Source organism: Rissa tridactyla, chromosome 1, assembly GCF_028500815.1.
Source record: "Rissa tridactyla isolate bRisTri1 chromosome 1, bRisTri1.patW.cur.20221130, whole genome shotgun sequence".
Lineage (NCBI taxonomy): Eukaryota > Metazoa > Chordata > Aves > Charadriiformes > Laridae > Rissa > Rissa tridactyla.
Window position 1 is genome coordinate 25,630,588 of NC_071466.1, and position 15,679 is coordinate 25,646,266.

Genomic DNA, 15,679 nt, shown 5'->3' on the forward strand with positions numbered 1-15,679 from the left:
ACCTTTAATTCCCTCCAAGCAAATTTTTTTCTCCAGAATTTTATTTTGGCAAGAAAACAAGAAAAAAGTTATTGCTTTGTGTAGACCCAAAATGACTTTTGCAGTTTAGTGACACAAAGAGTAAGATGAATAGTCCAGTGGAAAGAACCTAGAGCTAGGTCTGGATTTCAACATCTGAATGGAAACAAATTTTCTTGGTGGCCCCCCACAAAACTTGTCACCTACTAGTCATCCACTATTCATCTGTATACATGGTGACACTTTCCCTCCACCTCATGGGAATTCTGCAAGGATAAAGACCATGAATGACTGCAAAGTTCCTGGATAATCTAGTGAGGACACTAGGAATAGGGCAGACCCCCCCTAACTTTAGATGCCCATAGCGAAGATACCTACAGAGGATCTAGTCACCACAGGCTCTCTTCATAGTCAGCAGAACTAAACAAGCACCCAGCTCACCATATGCAGGGATCTCCCTTAGGATGGGATGAGCTGTTGTTTCTCACCACTGACAATAAAGGGAATTTGAGTGACTAACTCAGACACAAGCATCTACCCTGCACACACACACATGAATCCCACCATGAAGACTTCTCGTAGCTGCCGTCTGCTCCCATCTATGCCAGGAGCAATCCCTGCTGCCTTTATGGTGCTGGTTGGCACAAGAAGCCTGCTGATGTACCTAAAGAAATGTTGACTCTGGCAGACCCCTCTGCCAGCACCTATGTCTGCATGTTGGCAAAACAGCTCAGTTAACCAGGGGTCAGGCAATGACCCAGGTGACAGGCCATCCACTGAAACGAGTGACACAGATGGCTATTGGCCCACTGCTGCAGAAGGTCTGGACAGGGACCAAAGCTTTAGTTTCCTCCCATTTTCCAGACATGCTGCAGGGCAGTTGTTCATTTGGCATTGGCCAACAAGGTATTTCTGTGCTTCTGCGATAAGAGAAAGCAGAAAGGTTTGCAACCCTCTCAGCTGCAAATCCCCTCCTTGGGGATGATCCTGGATATTGCAGTAGCAAGAACCACCCCCTGCGAAAGCATTTGACGTTATATTGCAGAACAAGCCTGTTGAGGACAATATCAAGAGGGCACACCCTACACCGAGTGCAGCTGTGAGGTCATTGCCGGCAACAAATAGAAGCTACTTCAGGTTGCGTGTTGCATGGACAGACCGTATGTTTGAGAGTATTGCATGGGTCCCTCTAAGGGATGGAAGTAGCATGTACAGATCTCCTGATAACCGCTAAGTAAGCAGCTGTGAAGCTCGAAGCCACTGGGTAAGAGGGACGTATTCAAACTATGCCTGAACAGAGACAACTGAGAGCATCAGGGATCCAAGCCTTGCTGGCTGAACAGGGGATGTGTCCTGGCAGAGAATGCTGCTGAAAAGGATTCAAGGATTAAGACAGATAAGCAATGCAGCATAAGCTCCCAGGGCAATGCAAAAAAAAAAAGAAAAAAAAAAGGCTGATATTATCCTTAGATATATAAACAAGAGGAAACTAAGTACATAGGAAGGGATGCTACCAGGACTCTGGGTTAGGGAATTCAGCCACAGCCGCTGCAGGCTATGACTGAGTATCATCCTGCCTCCTCATTTCCCAAGCGCCCTCTTCAAATTGATGAGGGGCTTTGTCCTTTCTGCTCCAATGAGAAAAGTGGCAGTGAATAGCTGGGAGATGATTTCACCTTGGGAAGAGCACTGGTGGGTGAAGGGCGCTGGCAAATCCATTACACAACCTGGGTGTCAGCATCCTCTGACAGCTCAGAGAGGACACACCTGTACAACACCACCAGGATTTAAACAGCTCAATCTGTTCAGCTTAATAAAAGGGCCTTCACGAAGAAAAATCATTATATAATCTCACGGAGAAGGTTGGAATGAGAAGCGAAAGTCAGACAGATGCAAATTAGACATAAAGTACCTGTTTTTAACAGGCATGATTAATCTTTGGAACTAATGACCAAGGAAAATATGAACGCTTCCATCCGAATGTCTTTGTGTCATGCTTCAGCTAAATTTAATTTACAGTGTTCAGTACGGGGTCAGTCTCGCATAATGGCACAACATAGAGTATGCAGGGAATCTAATCGCTCCTTCTGATCCTACGAAAGTGACTCTTTCGTTCTTTCTGGCATTTGAAATAGCGGAACATGATTTTTAAAAAATTTAGGCAATCAGGTAGGTTCTTACTGCATCTGAAACTTTCTCCTGTATCATGTGACAATTTATCACCTTTTTTACTGTGAATGCAATTTTTATTTCATAGTTCTGCCATTTCACTTGTAGTGGACCTGAAACTTGGTGTACACATTTTGGAGGCCACAAAGAGGGGATAACATCATATATTCCTGCTTTCAACAGAATCATATTAAAAGTGGGACGTGCCAGGTTGGATGGGGCTTTGGGCAACCTGGTCTAGTGGGAGGTGTCCCTGCCCATGGCAGGGGGTTGGAACTAGATGATCTTTAAGGTCCCTTCCAACCCAAACCATTCTGTGATTCTATGATAAAAGGCATCATTTTTTCCGGCCCCGCTTTGCAGCAAGATACCTTTGAGCATTTTCACAGCAACTATTCTGCATGTTGGTGATTTCTTAATTCCAAAAGCAGATGCTTGTACCACCTTTCCAAAAGCTCCGTGTCCAAGAGACTTTCCTGTAAAGAAAATAAATTGGAGAGATACATTGTGGTAAAAAAGCAAACGGTTTCTTAGATAATGAATTGACAAATGTCGTTTACAATGAGTCTCGTGTATATTTCCAACATATAGGTGTTTTGAGGGTTTTGTGTTTTTTGGCTTTTTTAAAGAGTAAGCAGACAAAACAGAAGACAGAGTCATCGGAGGGAATAGGTGATATGATTGAAAATGATGCTAGATGAATGGAACCATTCGGTAGAGGTACGCTGGCTCCTGACCCAATTTTTTTCAGTCTGGCTCTGCCAGAGAAAGGCTTGCTCCCTTTTTCCCTGGGCACACTGCACCATGCAGCAGGCTGTGACACTGCTGCTTGTGTCTTCAACAACACAGGGCCTCTGCTCGCACACACGCTGAGCTGCAGCTTGTCACAGACTCTGGTAATTTTTACAAGTGAAATTCTTCCTTCTTGAACAAGGTGCCTTAAAATTATCTTCATTCCAGGGAGGCGGCAGCAACTTTGCATCGCAGCCCCTGGAGTACCTGCACAACCCCCTGATGCTCTTCCCTAGCAAGCCCTTGTAGGTTGAGATCATGGAGTGGTGAGAAGATGCAAATCTGTGCAAATGAGACCTTCGCCTTTGCAAAATGAGGTCTGGGGGGGATTCAGCAAGAGGGGACTTGGAGTAATGAATGATGGGTTTGCTTATGGTGGCTACGATGCTTCCAGGTGTCCAAGGGCAGACATTTGTGCTGTGATATCATCATCATGCTGCTACTGAGCAGACTCAAGGAGAAGCACCCAGAGGTCCTTGGGTGAAATCAGTGGGCATCAATAAAATTCTCCAGCAGTAGAAGCTGAATGTCCACTTCCTTCATGTTCAGAACCAGGCAAGACTCCAAGTGTGCTGTTATAGCTTTTCTAGAATTCGTGACATTTTAAGCCAATCTTATGATCTTCACAGTCTCCTTCATGATTTATTACTGTTTGCAGCAGGGAGTATTGACTACCTCTTTGACACCGTGCTCACATGGACAGGCCTGGCTGCCTCTGCCCTTCTCGAGTGGCTAGCAGAATTTTGATCAGAGAGATCTTGTCAGCGTATCAGCTAGCAATAAATTTTATTTCCAAGTAGTAACTATTCTCAGATTGCATATGTGCTTCACCTTCAGCAGAACCCAGGCACCTAAGTGAGAGATGAATCCCACTCAGACACCCACAGGCAAAGAAGAAGAGCTGCTGTCAGTTCTAAATTAAATTAAATGGATACCACCTTTTATATGTGTATCACATTTCTAAACTGTAATTCTCAGTATGTCTGTCAGTAGAAGCAAACAGCATATGTTATCAAAGCAATGGAAACATAAAGTGGAATACGCTAAGCCAAAAAAAGCCCCAAAATTTATTTCCCCTCTAGATGTGCAAAAGTGCTGTAATTTTTGGAGGAAATAAAAACCATGAGGAACTTAATCTACATGGCTGAAAAGCATCAAGCCTTGGTATGTGAAAGGCTTAGAGTTTGACACAGAAACACAGGTGAATCAGTGTGTATTTTTGAAAAATCTACAGTCGCCTTCTTTTTCAGTTACTGCATATAGCAGGTATATAAGGGAAGGAACATTAAATTTTCAGTTTTCTTGGTAAATTATGTTCTTAGTCTTTAATGTATTGACTGTTCATGGTTTCTACTAGATGAAGTTGCAGTTTGAGGTCCTGTAAAACCCATCGTACCTTTGTTTAATCCATGGCTTTAATCTGTTTCCATCACTGTTAACTCACTTCCCACATCGAGATAACCTACTTAGTCACCACTTGGAAAACATACTGGTTAGCTCATAAAGCTACACAAAGCTGCTAACCTTTCATAAAGGAGAATGAGCACTGCAAACAACACTTCCTTCTCCAAACAGCGATTGTGATTTAATGGGAAACTGTAATAACACTTGATGTATTAGTCTTTGTTGCTCCGCTATTGTTTGTACCGTGCTAAATGTTTAGGGCAGAATAAAGCTGCTTTAACTTTTCAGAGCATATACCAAACTCCACAGTTTGCAGAGTTGTGTCTATGACCCTAATGGCTTGCTCTTGCAAAAGCCCCTTATGTTGACACAGAAAGTAATTACAAAATTATTAAATGGAGCAATTAAACAGAGGAATATTAAGGCGCCCAACCATCTGAGCAGTCAGCTCGTCACAGCCCTCAAGCAGCCCCACTGGCCATGTTTGGGATAACGCTCAGGTTATGAAACATTGCAGCGTGTACATCCAGATCAAGGAAGGAAAATGCTCAACTTAAATTCTCTGCGGTTGACTTTGCGTTCCTGGGGCAATTCAGAACCCATTAAAGTGGACATACCCCTTATTGAAGGAGTTTTGGATCAGGAGGCTCCCGTTTCAGTCCCATTTTAGCAGGGTCCTTCAAGCGTGTGAGTTGTTGGACTGGGGCATCAGCAAAAAGCACTTTTAGACACCGCTCTCCATCTGTGTTGGAAGGCAGAGGCTCAAAGGTGTGTTTGTTTCTCGGTTCCTTTGCTGCAGTTTGAGTCATCTGGGGTTTTCCCACACATGGCTTCACATTTTCCGTTAGGTTACATACAGCAGCTCTGCACGTGGAGGAGGACGGAAAGCGCTCCACTGGGTGCCAGCGCTGTGGGCTGGCTGTGCACAGGAGGGAGCGGGGCTCGGGAAGCCGGTCACCACCGGCGTGTTTGTCATTGCACCGGAGCCATGTGGCAACACTCCCGCGGGGTCCTGCACCGCAGCGTCAGCAGTGTGTCACCTCGCATAGATTAGGAAGGTCAAGCCCAAGAGTAAGGTGAGAAAGGCGTGCTAGCTCAACACTTATGCTGGCCGGCAACGTTATCGCCGACCACTCTGACAGTGATTTATAGCACCAGCATTTTTCTGCCTACTGAAAAGATGACATTTTGCTCTCGGCCAGACTAATCTGTACTGAATGTTAATTATCCTAACTTCAGTGGTGCCCATACGAAATTTCCTATAACATCTGTAGCTCTTACAGATGAAGGGGGAGTCCTGTTGTTACAAGCATTGCATCACAGCTGTGGGCTGTATGTATGCGTGTTGGAGGAACACACAGCAAAGGAGATGTGGGCTGAAAGGAGAGACTTATTTGCAAAAGTTACAATAAATATGTATCCTGGAGGATAAGTAGGTGGCAAGAGAAAAACAGACATATCTGATGCTGGAAGGGGTTGCATTTCTCAGTAAAAATATTTTTAAAAAACCATAGAAGCACATTTTGTGTTTGTGAGACACTAATCCTCAGAGACTGCCAAGGTTACTCAAAGACTGAGCCAACTGCCATGTAAGCAGGACTTGCACTGAGCTAATCTAGCATACTGCACATACCCATTTTCTCTGAATCTGGTTCTCATTCATTGTCAGCATTCTTTATTTGTTTACACCAGTTCTTCTACTTTTAACTCATTCTCTGGTCATCATTCCTCACCTCCAGACTCCAAACACCAACCCTGCAAGATGTGGGCTTTTCCTTCGTGTTTACATTCCATTTCTGCTTGATTCTTTCCATGGGATTTACACACAAATAAAGCATTGCATAAACCAGCGATCACAACGTCTGCACATCAAGCTCTTGGTCCATCATTGTAAGAAAACTATTTGAAGACTGAAGACACTCCAATGCAAAGCTATGTTTCAGCATTCCCGGAATTGTGTATGACAATTATAAATCACTAGCAATATATTTCAGCTGTGCTTATCCACATCTGGTCACCTTGTGACTTCTAGCAAGCGAATTAAGTGTGATCCTAATTGTATGCATGTTTTAATCACCCTCTGCCCCTGATCCCTGGAGGACAAAAGGAATCTTTACAGCTCCTAGCTAAAATGCAGAGATTTTCTAGCCCTTGCTGTACGACAAATCTAATGCATGCCTGAAAGTACAAACATCAGTACAGCAACAGTCTGAGCTTATCACTAATATTTTAATGTTGACCCTCTTACTAAAATCTGTGTGGTTTCTAGAGGGATTCCTCAACTCCAAAATCTGGTCCCTACCATCCTGCCCTTCTTGTCAACCCCACACTGGGCTAAGGAAATAAGGAGCAGTCATAAACCCGTGCCTTTTGAGCATCTGTAGGTGAGCTAGCTGCAGGTTCAAAGTTTCTGTGGATATTTATTTATTTATGCGTGGACTCATGTGTCACATTCTTGCATTTTATGGTGCACCAACAAGAATGTTTATAAATCTGCACCACAGAGGGAAAACAGAGAGAGCGTGTTGGAGAGAGGAGGAAAGGGAGAAACAGCGAGGGGTACAGGGTGGACTGTGAGGACCCATTTCTGCATAGGTTTTTTACCAGGTGATCACATAACCAGATTACAAGGGAAGAAACTCACAGTAAATGCCAAAGGTCAGGCTCCTAAGTCTAGAGAGAGAAGTATCCAAGTCAGTGGTCTGATTTGGAAGACTCCGGTTGTCCTGTTTTTATGTCATGTTTTAAGCAAACCAGTCTGCAAAAAATAGACTGCAGGATTTTTGTCTGTGTTTTAGTTTTCCTACCTGGAGTCAAAATATACATATGGAAAGTCAGGTAGACAGATTCAGTCAGTCCTAAATGCTGTAAGTCAGTCAGGGACCAGGGCACTTGGTACAGAATAGCTCACACCAAACCTGGCAGGATGTTGTGCTGCATGTCTTTCACAGAAAGAGTGGTCAGACATTGGAACAGGCTGCCCAGGGCGGTGGTGGAGTCACCATCCCTGAACGTGTTTAAGAGTCTTTTAGATGTGGTGTTAGGGGATATGGTGTAAGGGAGAACTTTGTAGAGTGGGGCTGATGGTTGGACTCGATGATCCCAAGGGTCTTTTCCAAAATAAATGATTCTATGATTGTGTATTCTATGATTCTATGTCCAAAACACACCCAGCTCCTCTCATTCAATCACTGCAAACCCAACATGAAGTATCCCAATATTACCTAGTTTAAGCCTTTCCCTTGCAATCTCCCACTTGCTGGCATCATAAGGCAGACGTTCACATTGCTCATCTAAGGGGACTTCGTCAGGATCCATTATGATTGACAGGTAATGGTTGGTCTTCATTCCAGAGGAATAAGGCTAGAAAACAAATAATATGGCAAAATGAAAAAAAAGGATAAGGGTATCTGTCAGAATCTTCCTGTTTGGATCAAGGGCTCCAAGATAATTCTGCCCTCAGGGCTGCATGTTCCACAGTCCAATAGATGCTTCGGTTAAGATCCCTTTGGCTTTTTTAAATATTGCAAGATCTTTTATGTAGAAAAACCCTTGTCCTCTAGCTTTCCTTGTATGTGACATACCAGTTTCTTCAATGAAATCCATGTGGATCTATCTGTATTAACATATGGTGTTATGATACAGGCCCTCTGCACAGTCAAGAGAAATATTTTCGGCAAATGACTAAACACTGCTGATAAAAATAACTTTCCTTCATGATTGTGCAAAGCAAGATGTGGCCATATGCAACAGATGGAGTTCAACTGCCAGTGTTTGTTTTTTCCATATACCCGGCAAAGACAGGTCATATGTGGTTAGAAGTTGTGCAAGACCAGTCATCAGGAGACTAGACATTATACATGTTTACAAATTTTCAGAATTTTTTATTTCTTTGATATAATTTCTGAGAAATTTATTGAAATTACTTGAGTTTCAAGGAATTAATAAACACCGGGACTCAAACACGTGATTTCAAACACGTAATTTCAAACACAAAATTTCAAATGAATTTGCCAGAAGTTCTGTTTCTACTGAGCAAATGGATTATTCACTTCACATGAGAAATGTAAGGAAAGATGAACCTAATTGCAAAGTTTTCTGCAGTCCGTACATTTTGAAACATATTTTCCTTCAAAGAGCACCAAGATCGCCACTCTAATCCATTGGACTTTTCTTGACACAGGAGAAAAGTCCAGTGGATTAGAGTGGTGTACTGGAGTACAGGAGTACTATAGAGAAGATATCAAGTTTGGTTTAATTTCCTGGCTATTAGCTGGAGTTTATGGAAAATCTGTTGAACTGATCCCCTCATGTTGCTTTTCCTAAACTCGTGGAAAGAGCACACAGGCACATACACAGACACACAGACAGATCTGCATATTCTTTTGTGGTTTCTTTAACTGCTCTGTGTGACTTTCAGCTTTCCTCTTCTACAGCTTGGAAATATGTCTCTAACACATGCATTTCCAGGCCTTTGCTTTAGAAGGCTATTACTAGCTGTGTATGTTTTGGTTACAAACATAACTAAAACATAACTAGACTAAAATGACAGTAGTTAATAGCTCCTGTTTCAGTTGCCTTTCACCATCCCAAATACAAAGAAGATTAATCCCAAGAAAGATTACACTGATGTTGGGGAAAAGTCAGGTGGCATAAAGCCTGGCTCCAAACAATCCCCTGACCCTGGATAGGAAGTGGATAAGTGGGATATGGATAGATACAGAAGCATGTATGGTGCTCCAAAAACAGCACTTCTTGATAGAGATGTGTGTACCAGACTGCTCCTACCAGTCACTTGAGAAGAGATTTTAAGTAGACCTGACCCAGAAAAAGCAATAGGGGAGTGGGAATGTGCAGACAGCTTCCTATGTTTCTTTATTCAAACGCAATGAATGCCAAATTTTTGTCACAATTAGAGATTTGAAACAACATTTTGAATGATGAAGAATTTTAAGTATATCGTTTGTCCCTGTATGTGTAACAGGCTTTAAGGAAATGCTCTCAGAGAGTATATAAACCATCTTTTTCTGTTGTGGCAACATAATTTGTGTATGAAATTTAATTTAGAGTTAATTCCAGACATAAATCCTTGAGAGTAAGGGTTTGTAACAGAAACACAGAGAAGACCCTAAACAGACTAGCTGGAAAGGCTCATCTGGAAAGAACCCTTCATATGCCGTCTAGTTCTATAGCAAGGATGATTATTTTTACTATGTTTTAACAATCTACCAAGCAAATGCCAAGTTTTGGTATAACAAATGAGAACCTCTTTGCTACTTTGAAAACTTACATTTTCCCAAGGGTTTGCAGTTATGTTATGAATTGCTTCATAACTGGTGAGCAGTCAGAACTGGTCCCACTTGCTTTGCAATTTCTCTATAGCTACAAAGTTTCTCGATGGCTTCAGCTGACCTTTAGTTTTCTTTCCCACCCAGTGTCACCTTTCAGGCTGAGTGAAGGATGGCAGACGGGTCTCAGTGCCACTGTGGTATGGGACTAGGGGAGAGGGGGACACGCAGCCATCCCTCATCTCATGTCCTGCAGTGAACCCCATCGCCCCAATACCTCCCTTCCCTCAAACCCGTCTGCTCCTGCAGGTTGCTCTGAGATCTTCCCGCACTGTGGAAGAACTGTATTTTCTGCTTATGAGAGTTGCCGTGGTTTAACCTGCACACACCAGGCAATGCGGACATGGTGCTGTCAGCAAAATGGGGCTTTAAACCATCACGGTCATCCTTGGACAAGAAGAAGGGTCAGCTGCGTGGGCAGTTAACGTTATCACGCTGATACAAGATCATCTGCTCTAGAGGCTGCACCACCAAAACTACTTCAGTAAAATATCACTTTGCAAGCGATGTAATTACACCAGACACTGTGCAAACCAGACCCCAGCGCAGTCTGTGAAGATCTGTCGTTCCCGCTCACTCAGATCTTCAAAGACATTAAGATGTCAAACCCCCACTGCTTTAAAGAGAATGGGGATGCCTCTGGTGGGAGTCAGGCATCCAAATGTTTGTGACTCTCAGGACCTTGCCCCCACCCAGGCTTTGCTTCTTGGCTTGGTTCATACTCAGCCATGTGGGTCACGGGTCCCTGGGCACCCATCAGCAGCCCGGTGATTGCACAGGGAACAAAGGTGAGCATTAAGTGAATTAAATTAATTTTTTTTTGTAGTCTCAGCAATCCCAGTGGTCTGGGAAAGATTTTCTAACATGAGCAAAGGTCTGGTAAGGAGAGGCAGGTGCTGCCAGGAGCTCCCTGGCCTTTCTTACCCTCTTCAGCTTGCGTATGAAGAGGGTCAACAGGAGCCAAAAAAGCGTCGCAGCCACGCAGGTACAGGTCAGGGTTATTAGCTCCAGGTTTGACCTCTCCGATGTGCCTGGGAAAATCAAGTAGCAAACATTTCAGAAAATGACCTGTGAACCAAGGGCACTTTATGTTTCTTTGCCATTAAAATAACATACCAGGAAGGACCAACTTCTTTTCAATGGGCTATTAATGTCCGCTTGGACTGGCTTGCAGAGCCTGGAAAAAAACGGTCTCCCCAGCAAAGCTGTTATATTGAACACAGCAAAATTGTGTTCAATCCATCCATAAGTTTTTCAGTAAAAAGTCAGCTCTTTTTTGGGGTGCAGGAGGTGAAGTAAACCGGGTTGAGGATGGCCAGTCAGATAACAACTTCCTTTTGAGGCGGAAATTCAGCAGCAGGGTTCTTTTAGCCAAATTTTCTCTGTGTGAGAATGCGTGTGGGCCTGCTCATGCAGTTTCACACCCACTCCCCAAGAGCAAAACCCATCTGGCCAAGCCCACATCCAAGAGAGGAGCAGAGGTCTCAGTCCCCAGCAGCCTCGGGAGGGGATGGCTCTGCTGGCCTGTCCTGGGGGCCAACGTTGCTGTGTGAGAGCGGCTGATAACACTCAGGAGAAGCTCCAGGGAGGGCTTGTGCTGGTGTAGACGCTGGTGAATCCAGGTGTGGCCCAGGACATGCTGCTTGGGTTTTCCTTTGATGCCTTTCCTTGGGTACAACCCACCAGCTCTCACCAAAAACCTATCTTGTGGGGAGCTGGGGGCTCCCCTGGAGGCTCGCCGTGCAGCTGGCAGCAGTCCATGAGCTCTCCTTCTCATGGCCTGGATGGACCTGGTCTGGCACCTGTGATCTCAGCTTCTGCAAAGTCTTGATCTTAATCCCCAGTGTGGCCAGAAACCTAGGGGGTAGAGCCCAGCGCTCCCTCCAACCCGCTGGTCCCCTGGCAGGCTCTGAGCTTTCAGGTCTCCTGCCAGTCACACCAGCAGCACGGGGACAAGCTCCCCAATGAGGACATGGGACCCTCTCTAGGGGACCCATCAGCACCTTCTAGAACCCAGCTGGCGGGGAGCTGGGAGAGCTCTCCAAACCAGGGAACAGATTAAGCACAGAAAGGGAAAAACAAAAACAACAACAACAACTGAAAACAAAGCAGCAAGAAAACATGAACATTAGAAATCTGGAGAGGATTAAAGACCACTGACAGATCTTAAAAAAAAGACAAAATAAAATTCACTTCAGACTGCTACTTAGGGACTCATAAAATGGTTTCAGAGCAGTCTGTTTTGCAAATACTGTGATCGTGTCAAAATACCATGCTTCCCACAATATGTTTTCCATCTGATTGGTAGCAAATGCAAGAAAAAAAGAACCCAAACCCTTATTCTCTGCCTCTTATTCTGATAGACCCTCCAGAGAGAGAAAATGAGAGGACAAGAAGGAGCAATTCTGAACATGATTTCACAGTGGTTTCGTCAACTGCACTTGCAGCAGCTTCAGATGCCGGGCAGCTCGGTGCTACTCCTGGCACATGAAAAAGGGGTGATCGATGTCTCAATGGTGGGCTTACCAGGTAATCCAGAGGGATGTGTTGCCTTGTTTTAAGTAAGGCTTTGTTCAGAGCTTGAATTTCTTCTTGTAGTTGTGGCTTAAGCAGCTTAATATCTTCCCTCTCTAAAGGTGATAATCAGATTTGTGTTCGTACCCTATAGATTCCTCCAGTATGTCCATTCTGGAGCTTTGAGAATACAGTTCATTGAAGAAAAATACGACTGCAACTACAAATGGAGATATAAAGTATCTATTTCTCCAAAATGCCAAGAGTGTTAATTTTTCTTAAGTATTTTTTAAAGGCTTGATTTAGATAGGGGTCATAATGATGGCATAAATGATACAGCCTAATGCAGCTTGCCCATCCTCTAGCATCAGACTTTCCTTTTACGTATGGATACTCTCCTCTTGCTTCTGAGCTGCACCCGTGCAGATGGCGAGTAATAGTTTCTGACATTTATTCAGCAAAACCTGGAGGGGCTGAAGGTTCATTTGTTGCCGCTGCTCCATATGGCAGGACTCAGAAAAGCCATGAGGCATCCTACAGCCCATCCTGGCGTGGAAGGCAGCAATTCCCTAACCACTACTGTATGCTGCCCAGGAGTTAGCAAAGAGACATGAAGGTGATGTTTTTGAAATGTCGAAGTGAATTTAGGCAACCAGAAAGCGTTTCTCCAGGCTGGGGTTGGGCTGGATTCCTCGTCTTGCTAAAAGCCTTGCAGCCAGAGCTGGCTGAGTGCCTCTCAGCTGGGTAGGAAAAGGTCTGATTTGAGGCAGAACGGGCAGGAACACTCAGAAGAGGGCTTAGGATGAGCAGAGTTTGGAGGTGCTGTAAGCAGGACCAAATCCCTCTCTCTGCCCAGTGGCCTGAGATTTCTGGCTCCCCCTTACACCTGTCCCAGACCTTTACTCCCCAGACATCTCATTAGACACAGACTTTCTGCCATGTGCTGTTTTGCGCCATCCTCGTGACTCTCTTCAGCAGGCAGCAGTCCCGTTCTTGCCCAGAGCCCTTCTGAAAGTCCCCCTGCACCATCCCGTGCCCCTTCAGTGCTGCAGACGGGTGAGGGGAGAGCGACTGAAGAAGTGCCACTGGCAGCAGCTTTTCTCTCTCAGCAGCTACAAGAGCCACCAGGATGGTGCAGGCATGCAGGGACGACAGCCGGGACTAATGCACTGACCCCTCCAGGAATGAGCTCAGGCCATGGGCTGGCGTAGGCTCTGTCGTTAGGATTTCAGCTCCGAACATCGAGGTGCAGCTCTGTGTCAGGTGTCAACCAGGGGAAAAGCAATGCCTGGGGCACCAACACCACCCTGCTGGACCCAAAGCGTCCCTCACCCCTAGATCAATGTGATCTACCCTGCTTCATCCATGTGATCCCATGATCACGGCAGTGCAGCACTGGGATAGGTGCTCAGAGATGCTGAGGAATTTCCATCCTTAGAGGTTTTCATGACCTGGCCAGACAAAGCCATCACTGACTGGAGGTAGCGTTTGTGATGAACTAGAAACCTCCATGACTTCCTTTGGTCGTCCCCTGAAGTAACAAGAGTATAAGTGTCCCCTGATATTCACCTTTTCTCTTACACCCATGCACATAACCCAGGCTGAATGTCATTCAGTAGCCAAGGGGATTCCAGTTAAACTTCATGGAAACATTCCTGATGACTTCAGAGTCAGTGACCCAAAAGGCACAACAACTTTTTGAGATACAAAGTCAGAAAGGCAGATAGATAGAAAACCAGACAGCTATTTAAAAAGCAAACACCCTTTTCATAGTGTCGGAATAGTCCAATGAATGCTTAATAAATGAGAGGTTTTCCTTTCTCATCAGCAGGGATCACTTCAAGTTATCAACATCGGCTTTAAGTCAGTGCGTGTTCCTGTATTCATTTGCTTGTTATACGTCTGGATTTCAGTGAGCATGAACTGTAAAAGATGCTCCTTCCTTCAGCAACACATCCCCTTCAAATGGTGCAGCACCTCTGCAACGAGCAGCTGTATCGCTGGCTGCGGCTGAGGGGGGGTGCGAGGGTCCCCAGGAGGAGAAGCAGGGCAAGGCTTTCATGGCAAGTGGCCCACTCTACAAATGGGGCAGACGGGTGTCCCCCCCAGGGAGAGCTGCCCAAGACAGCCCATGTTCCCCCCGTGCCCACCAGCTTGTGTCCCCAGGTTTTTAGGGACACAGTCCCCTCCGCCTGCTGGGCGCTCTGGCGGCCATTTGCTGTTCCTGTTCAGCCCTTGCAGGTTCTCTGCCTCTTCAGTTCCTCAGCCGAGAGCAAGCGGACAGTTTGCTCTGACATGTCCACAAAAGCAGCCCCTTTCCTTCTCAGACAACCTGGCAAAAAGGGTTTCCAAACCAAACATGGGCTGTGATTATTTAAAGACGGCCCTTGAATTTCACCATCCATTCATCCATCTCGGATATAAAAATAACACATTGTTTTATCTGCGAGTATAAGAATGTTTTTTCAGAGGAAATAAAGAGAGCAGACAGTTTCCTTCCTGACTCATTCACAAACTACTCTTCCAATCTGCTAAACACAGCCATCCACATGAGGCGTTGCTCTGCTCCCTTTGATCGGCAGCCTCAACGCTCCGAGAACTGCCGGGATGGAGGGAAGGCTTTGGTGCTCACAGTGGCAGTCGCACGGTCTGTACTTCTCAGAAAGACAGGCAAGTGGCAAAGCCCACTTTTAAGAACCCCGCATTTAAGCCACGTTTAAGCCCTGATCTCATCCCTCCAGGCTCAGGGATGGGGTGGGAGGCTGCTGTTCCCTGGGAGAGGGACAGACACTCTGGTGTGACTGAAAAAACCTCCAGTGATGTCCCTTCAGGCAGTAGGAAGAGAGAGCATGGAAAGACATTTTCCTTGACCATACTAGTCTCTCTTTTTCTCATGCAGTCTCAAAGCTATACATTTTAATATGGTAGACTTCATCCCCTGCTTATCAAAGAGTTCCCATAGGATTCACACAAGAGCATTGCCAGTGGTCCCCCAGGACATGTAACCAGAGAAGCTTCCAAAGACTTCCTGGTTGCTGTCTTTCCTCTTCTCTGGATCATGGACAAGGAGATACGACTTCCTAGAAGCCATCGGACAGAATGCTTGTGGTTGTAATAAATAGCCAAGACACGATGATGTTAAAAATCAATACAATAATTAATTATATTGTCCAAGTCCATCAATTAGTAGGATGCATTGGACAGCAAGTACTTAGGCACAAAGTATTCTTTTAGCTATGAGAGCAGCCATAAAAACCTTAGCATTATTTATAAGGAGAGGGGTGTTTTTAACTCCTTGATTACACCACTTAGGCCAGCCCACATGTACATATACTTATCCCTGACCTTTTAAAGCAAAAAACGTCGTTGTATTATCAAAGAAGACCATTAACTGAGACTGCTAACACACTTGTGGCAGAAAATCAATGGTCTTC

At 44.9% G+C, this 15,679-nt stretch overlaps 1 protein-coding gene across 1 annotated transcript in view; it reads right to left on the reverse strand.

The window, feature by feature from the left end:
• Positions 1 to 15,679, reverse strand: part of FLT1 (fms related receptor tyrosine kinase 1) — a 112,710-nt gene that overhangs the window by 18,476 nt on the left and 78,555 nt on the right. Inside the window, exons 16-18 of the mRNA XM_054219241.1 lie at positions 10,656 to 10,762; positions 7,608 to 7,746; positions 2,559 to 2,663 (exon numbers count right to left, since the gene is read on the reverse strand). Coding sequence (XP_054075216.1) covers positions 2,559 to 2,663; positions 7,608 to 7,746; positions 10,656 to 10,762 — 351 coding nt within the window. The remainder of the gene's footprint in view (positions 1 to 2,558; positions 2,664 to 7,607; positions 7,747 to 10,655; positions 10,763 to 15,679) is intronic.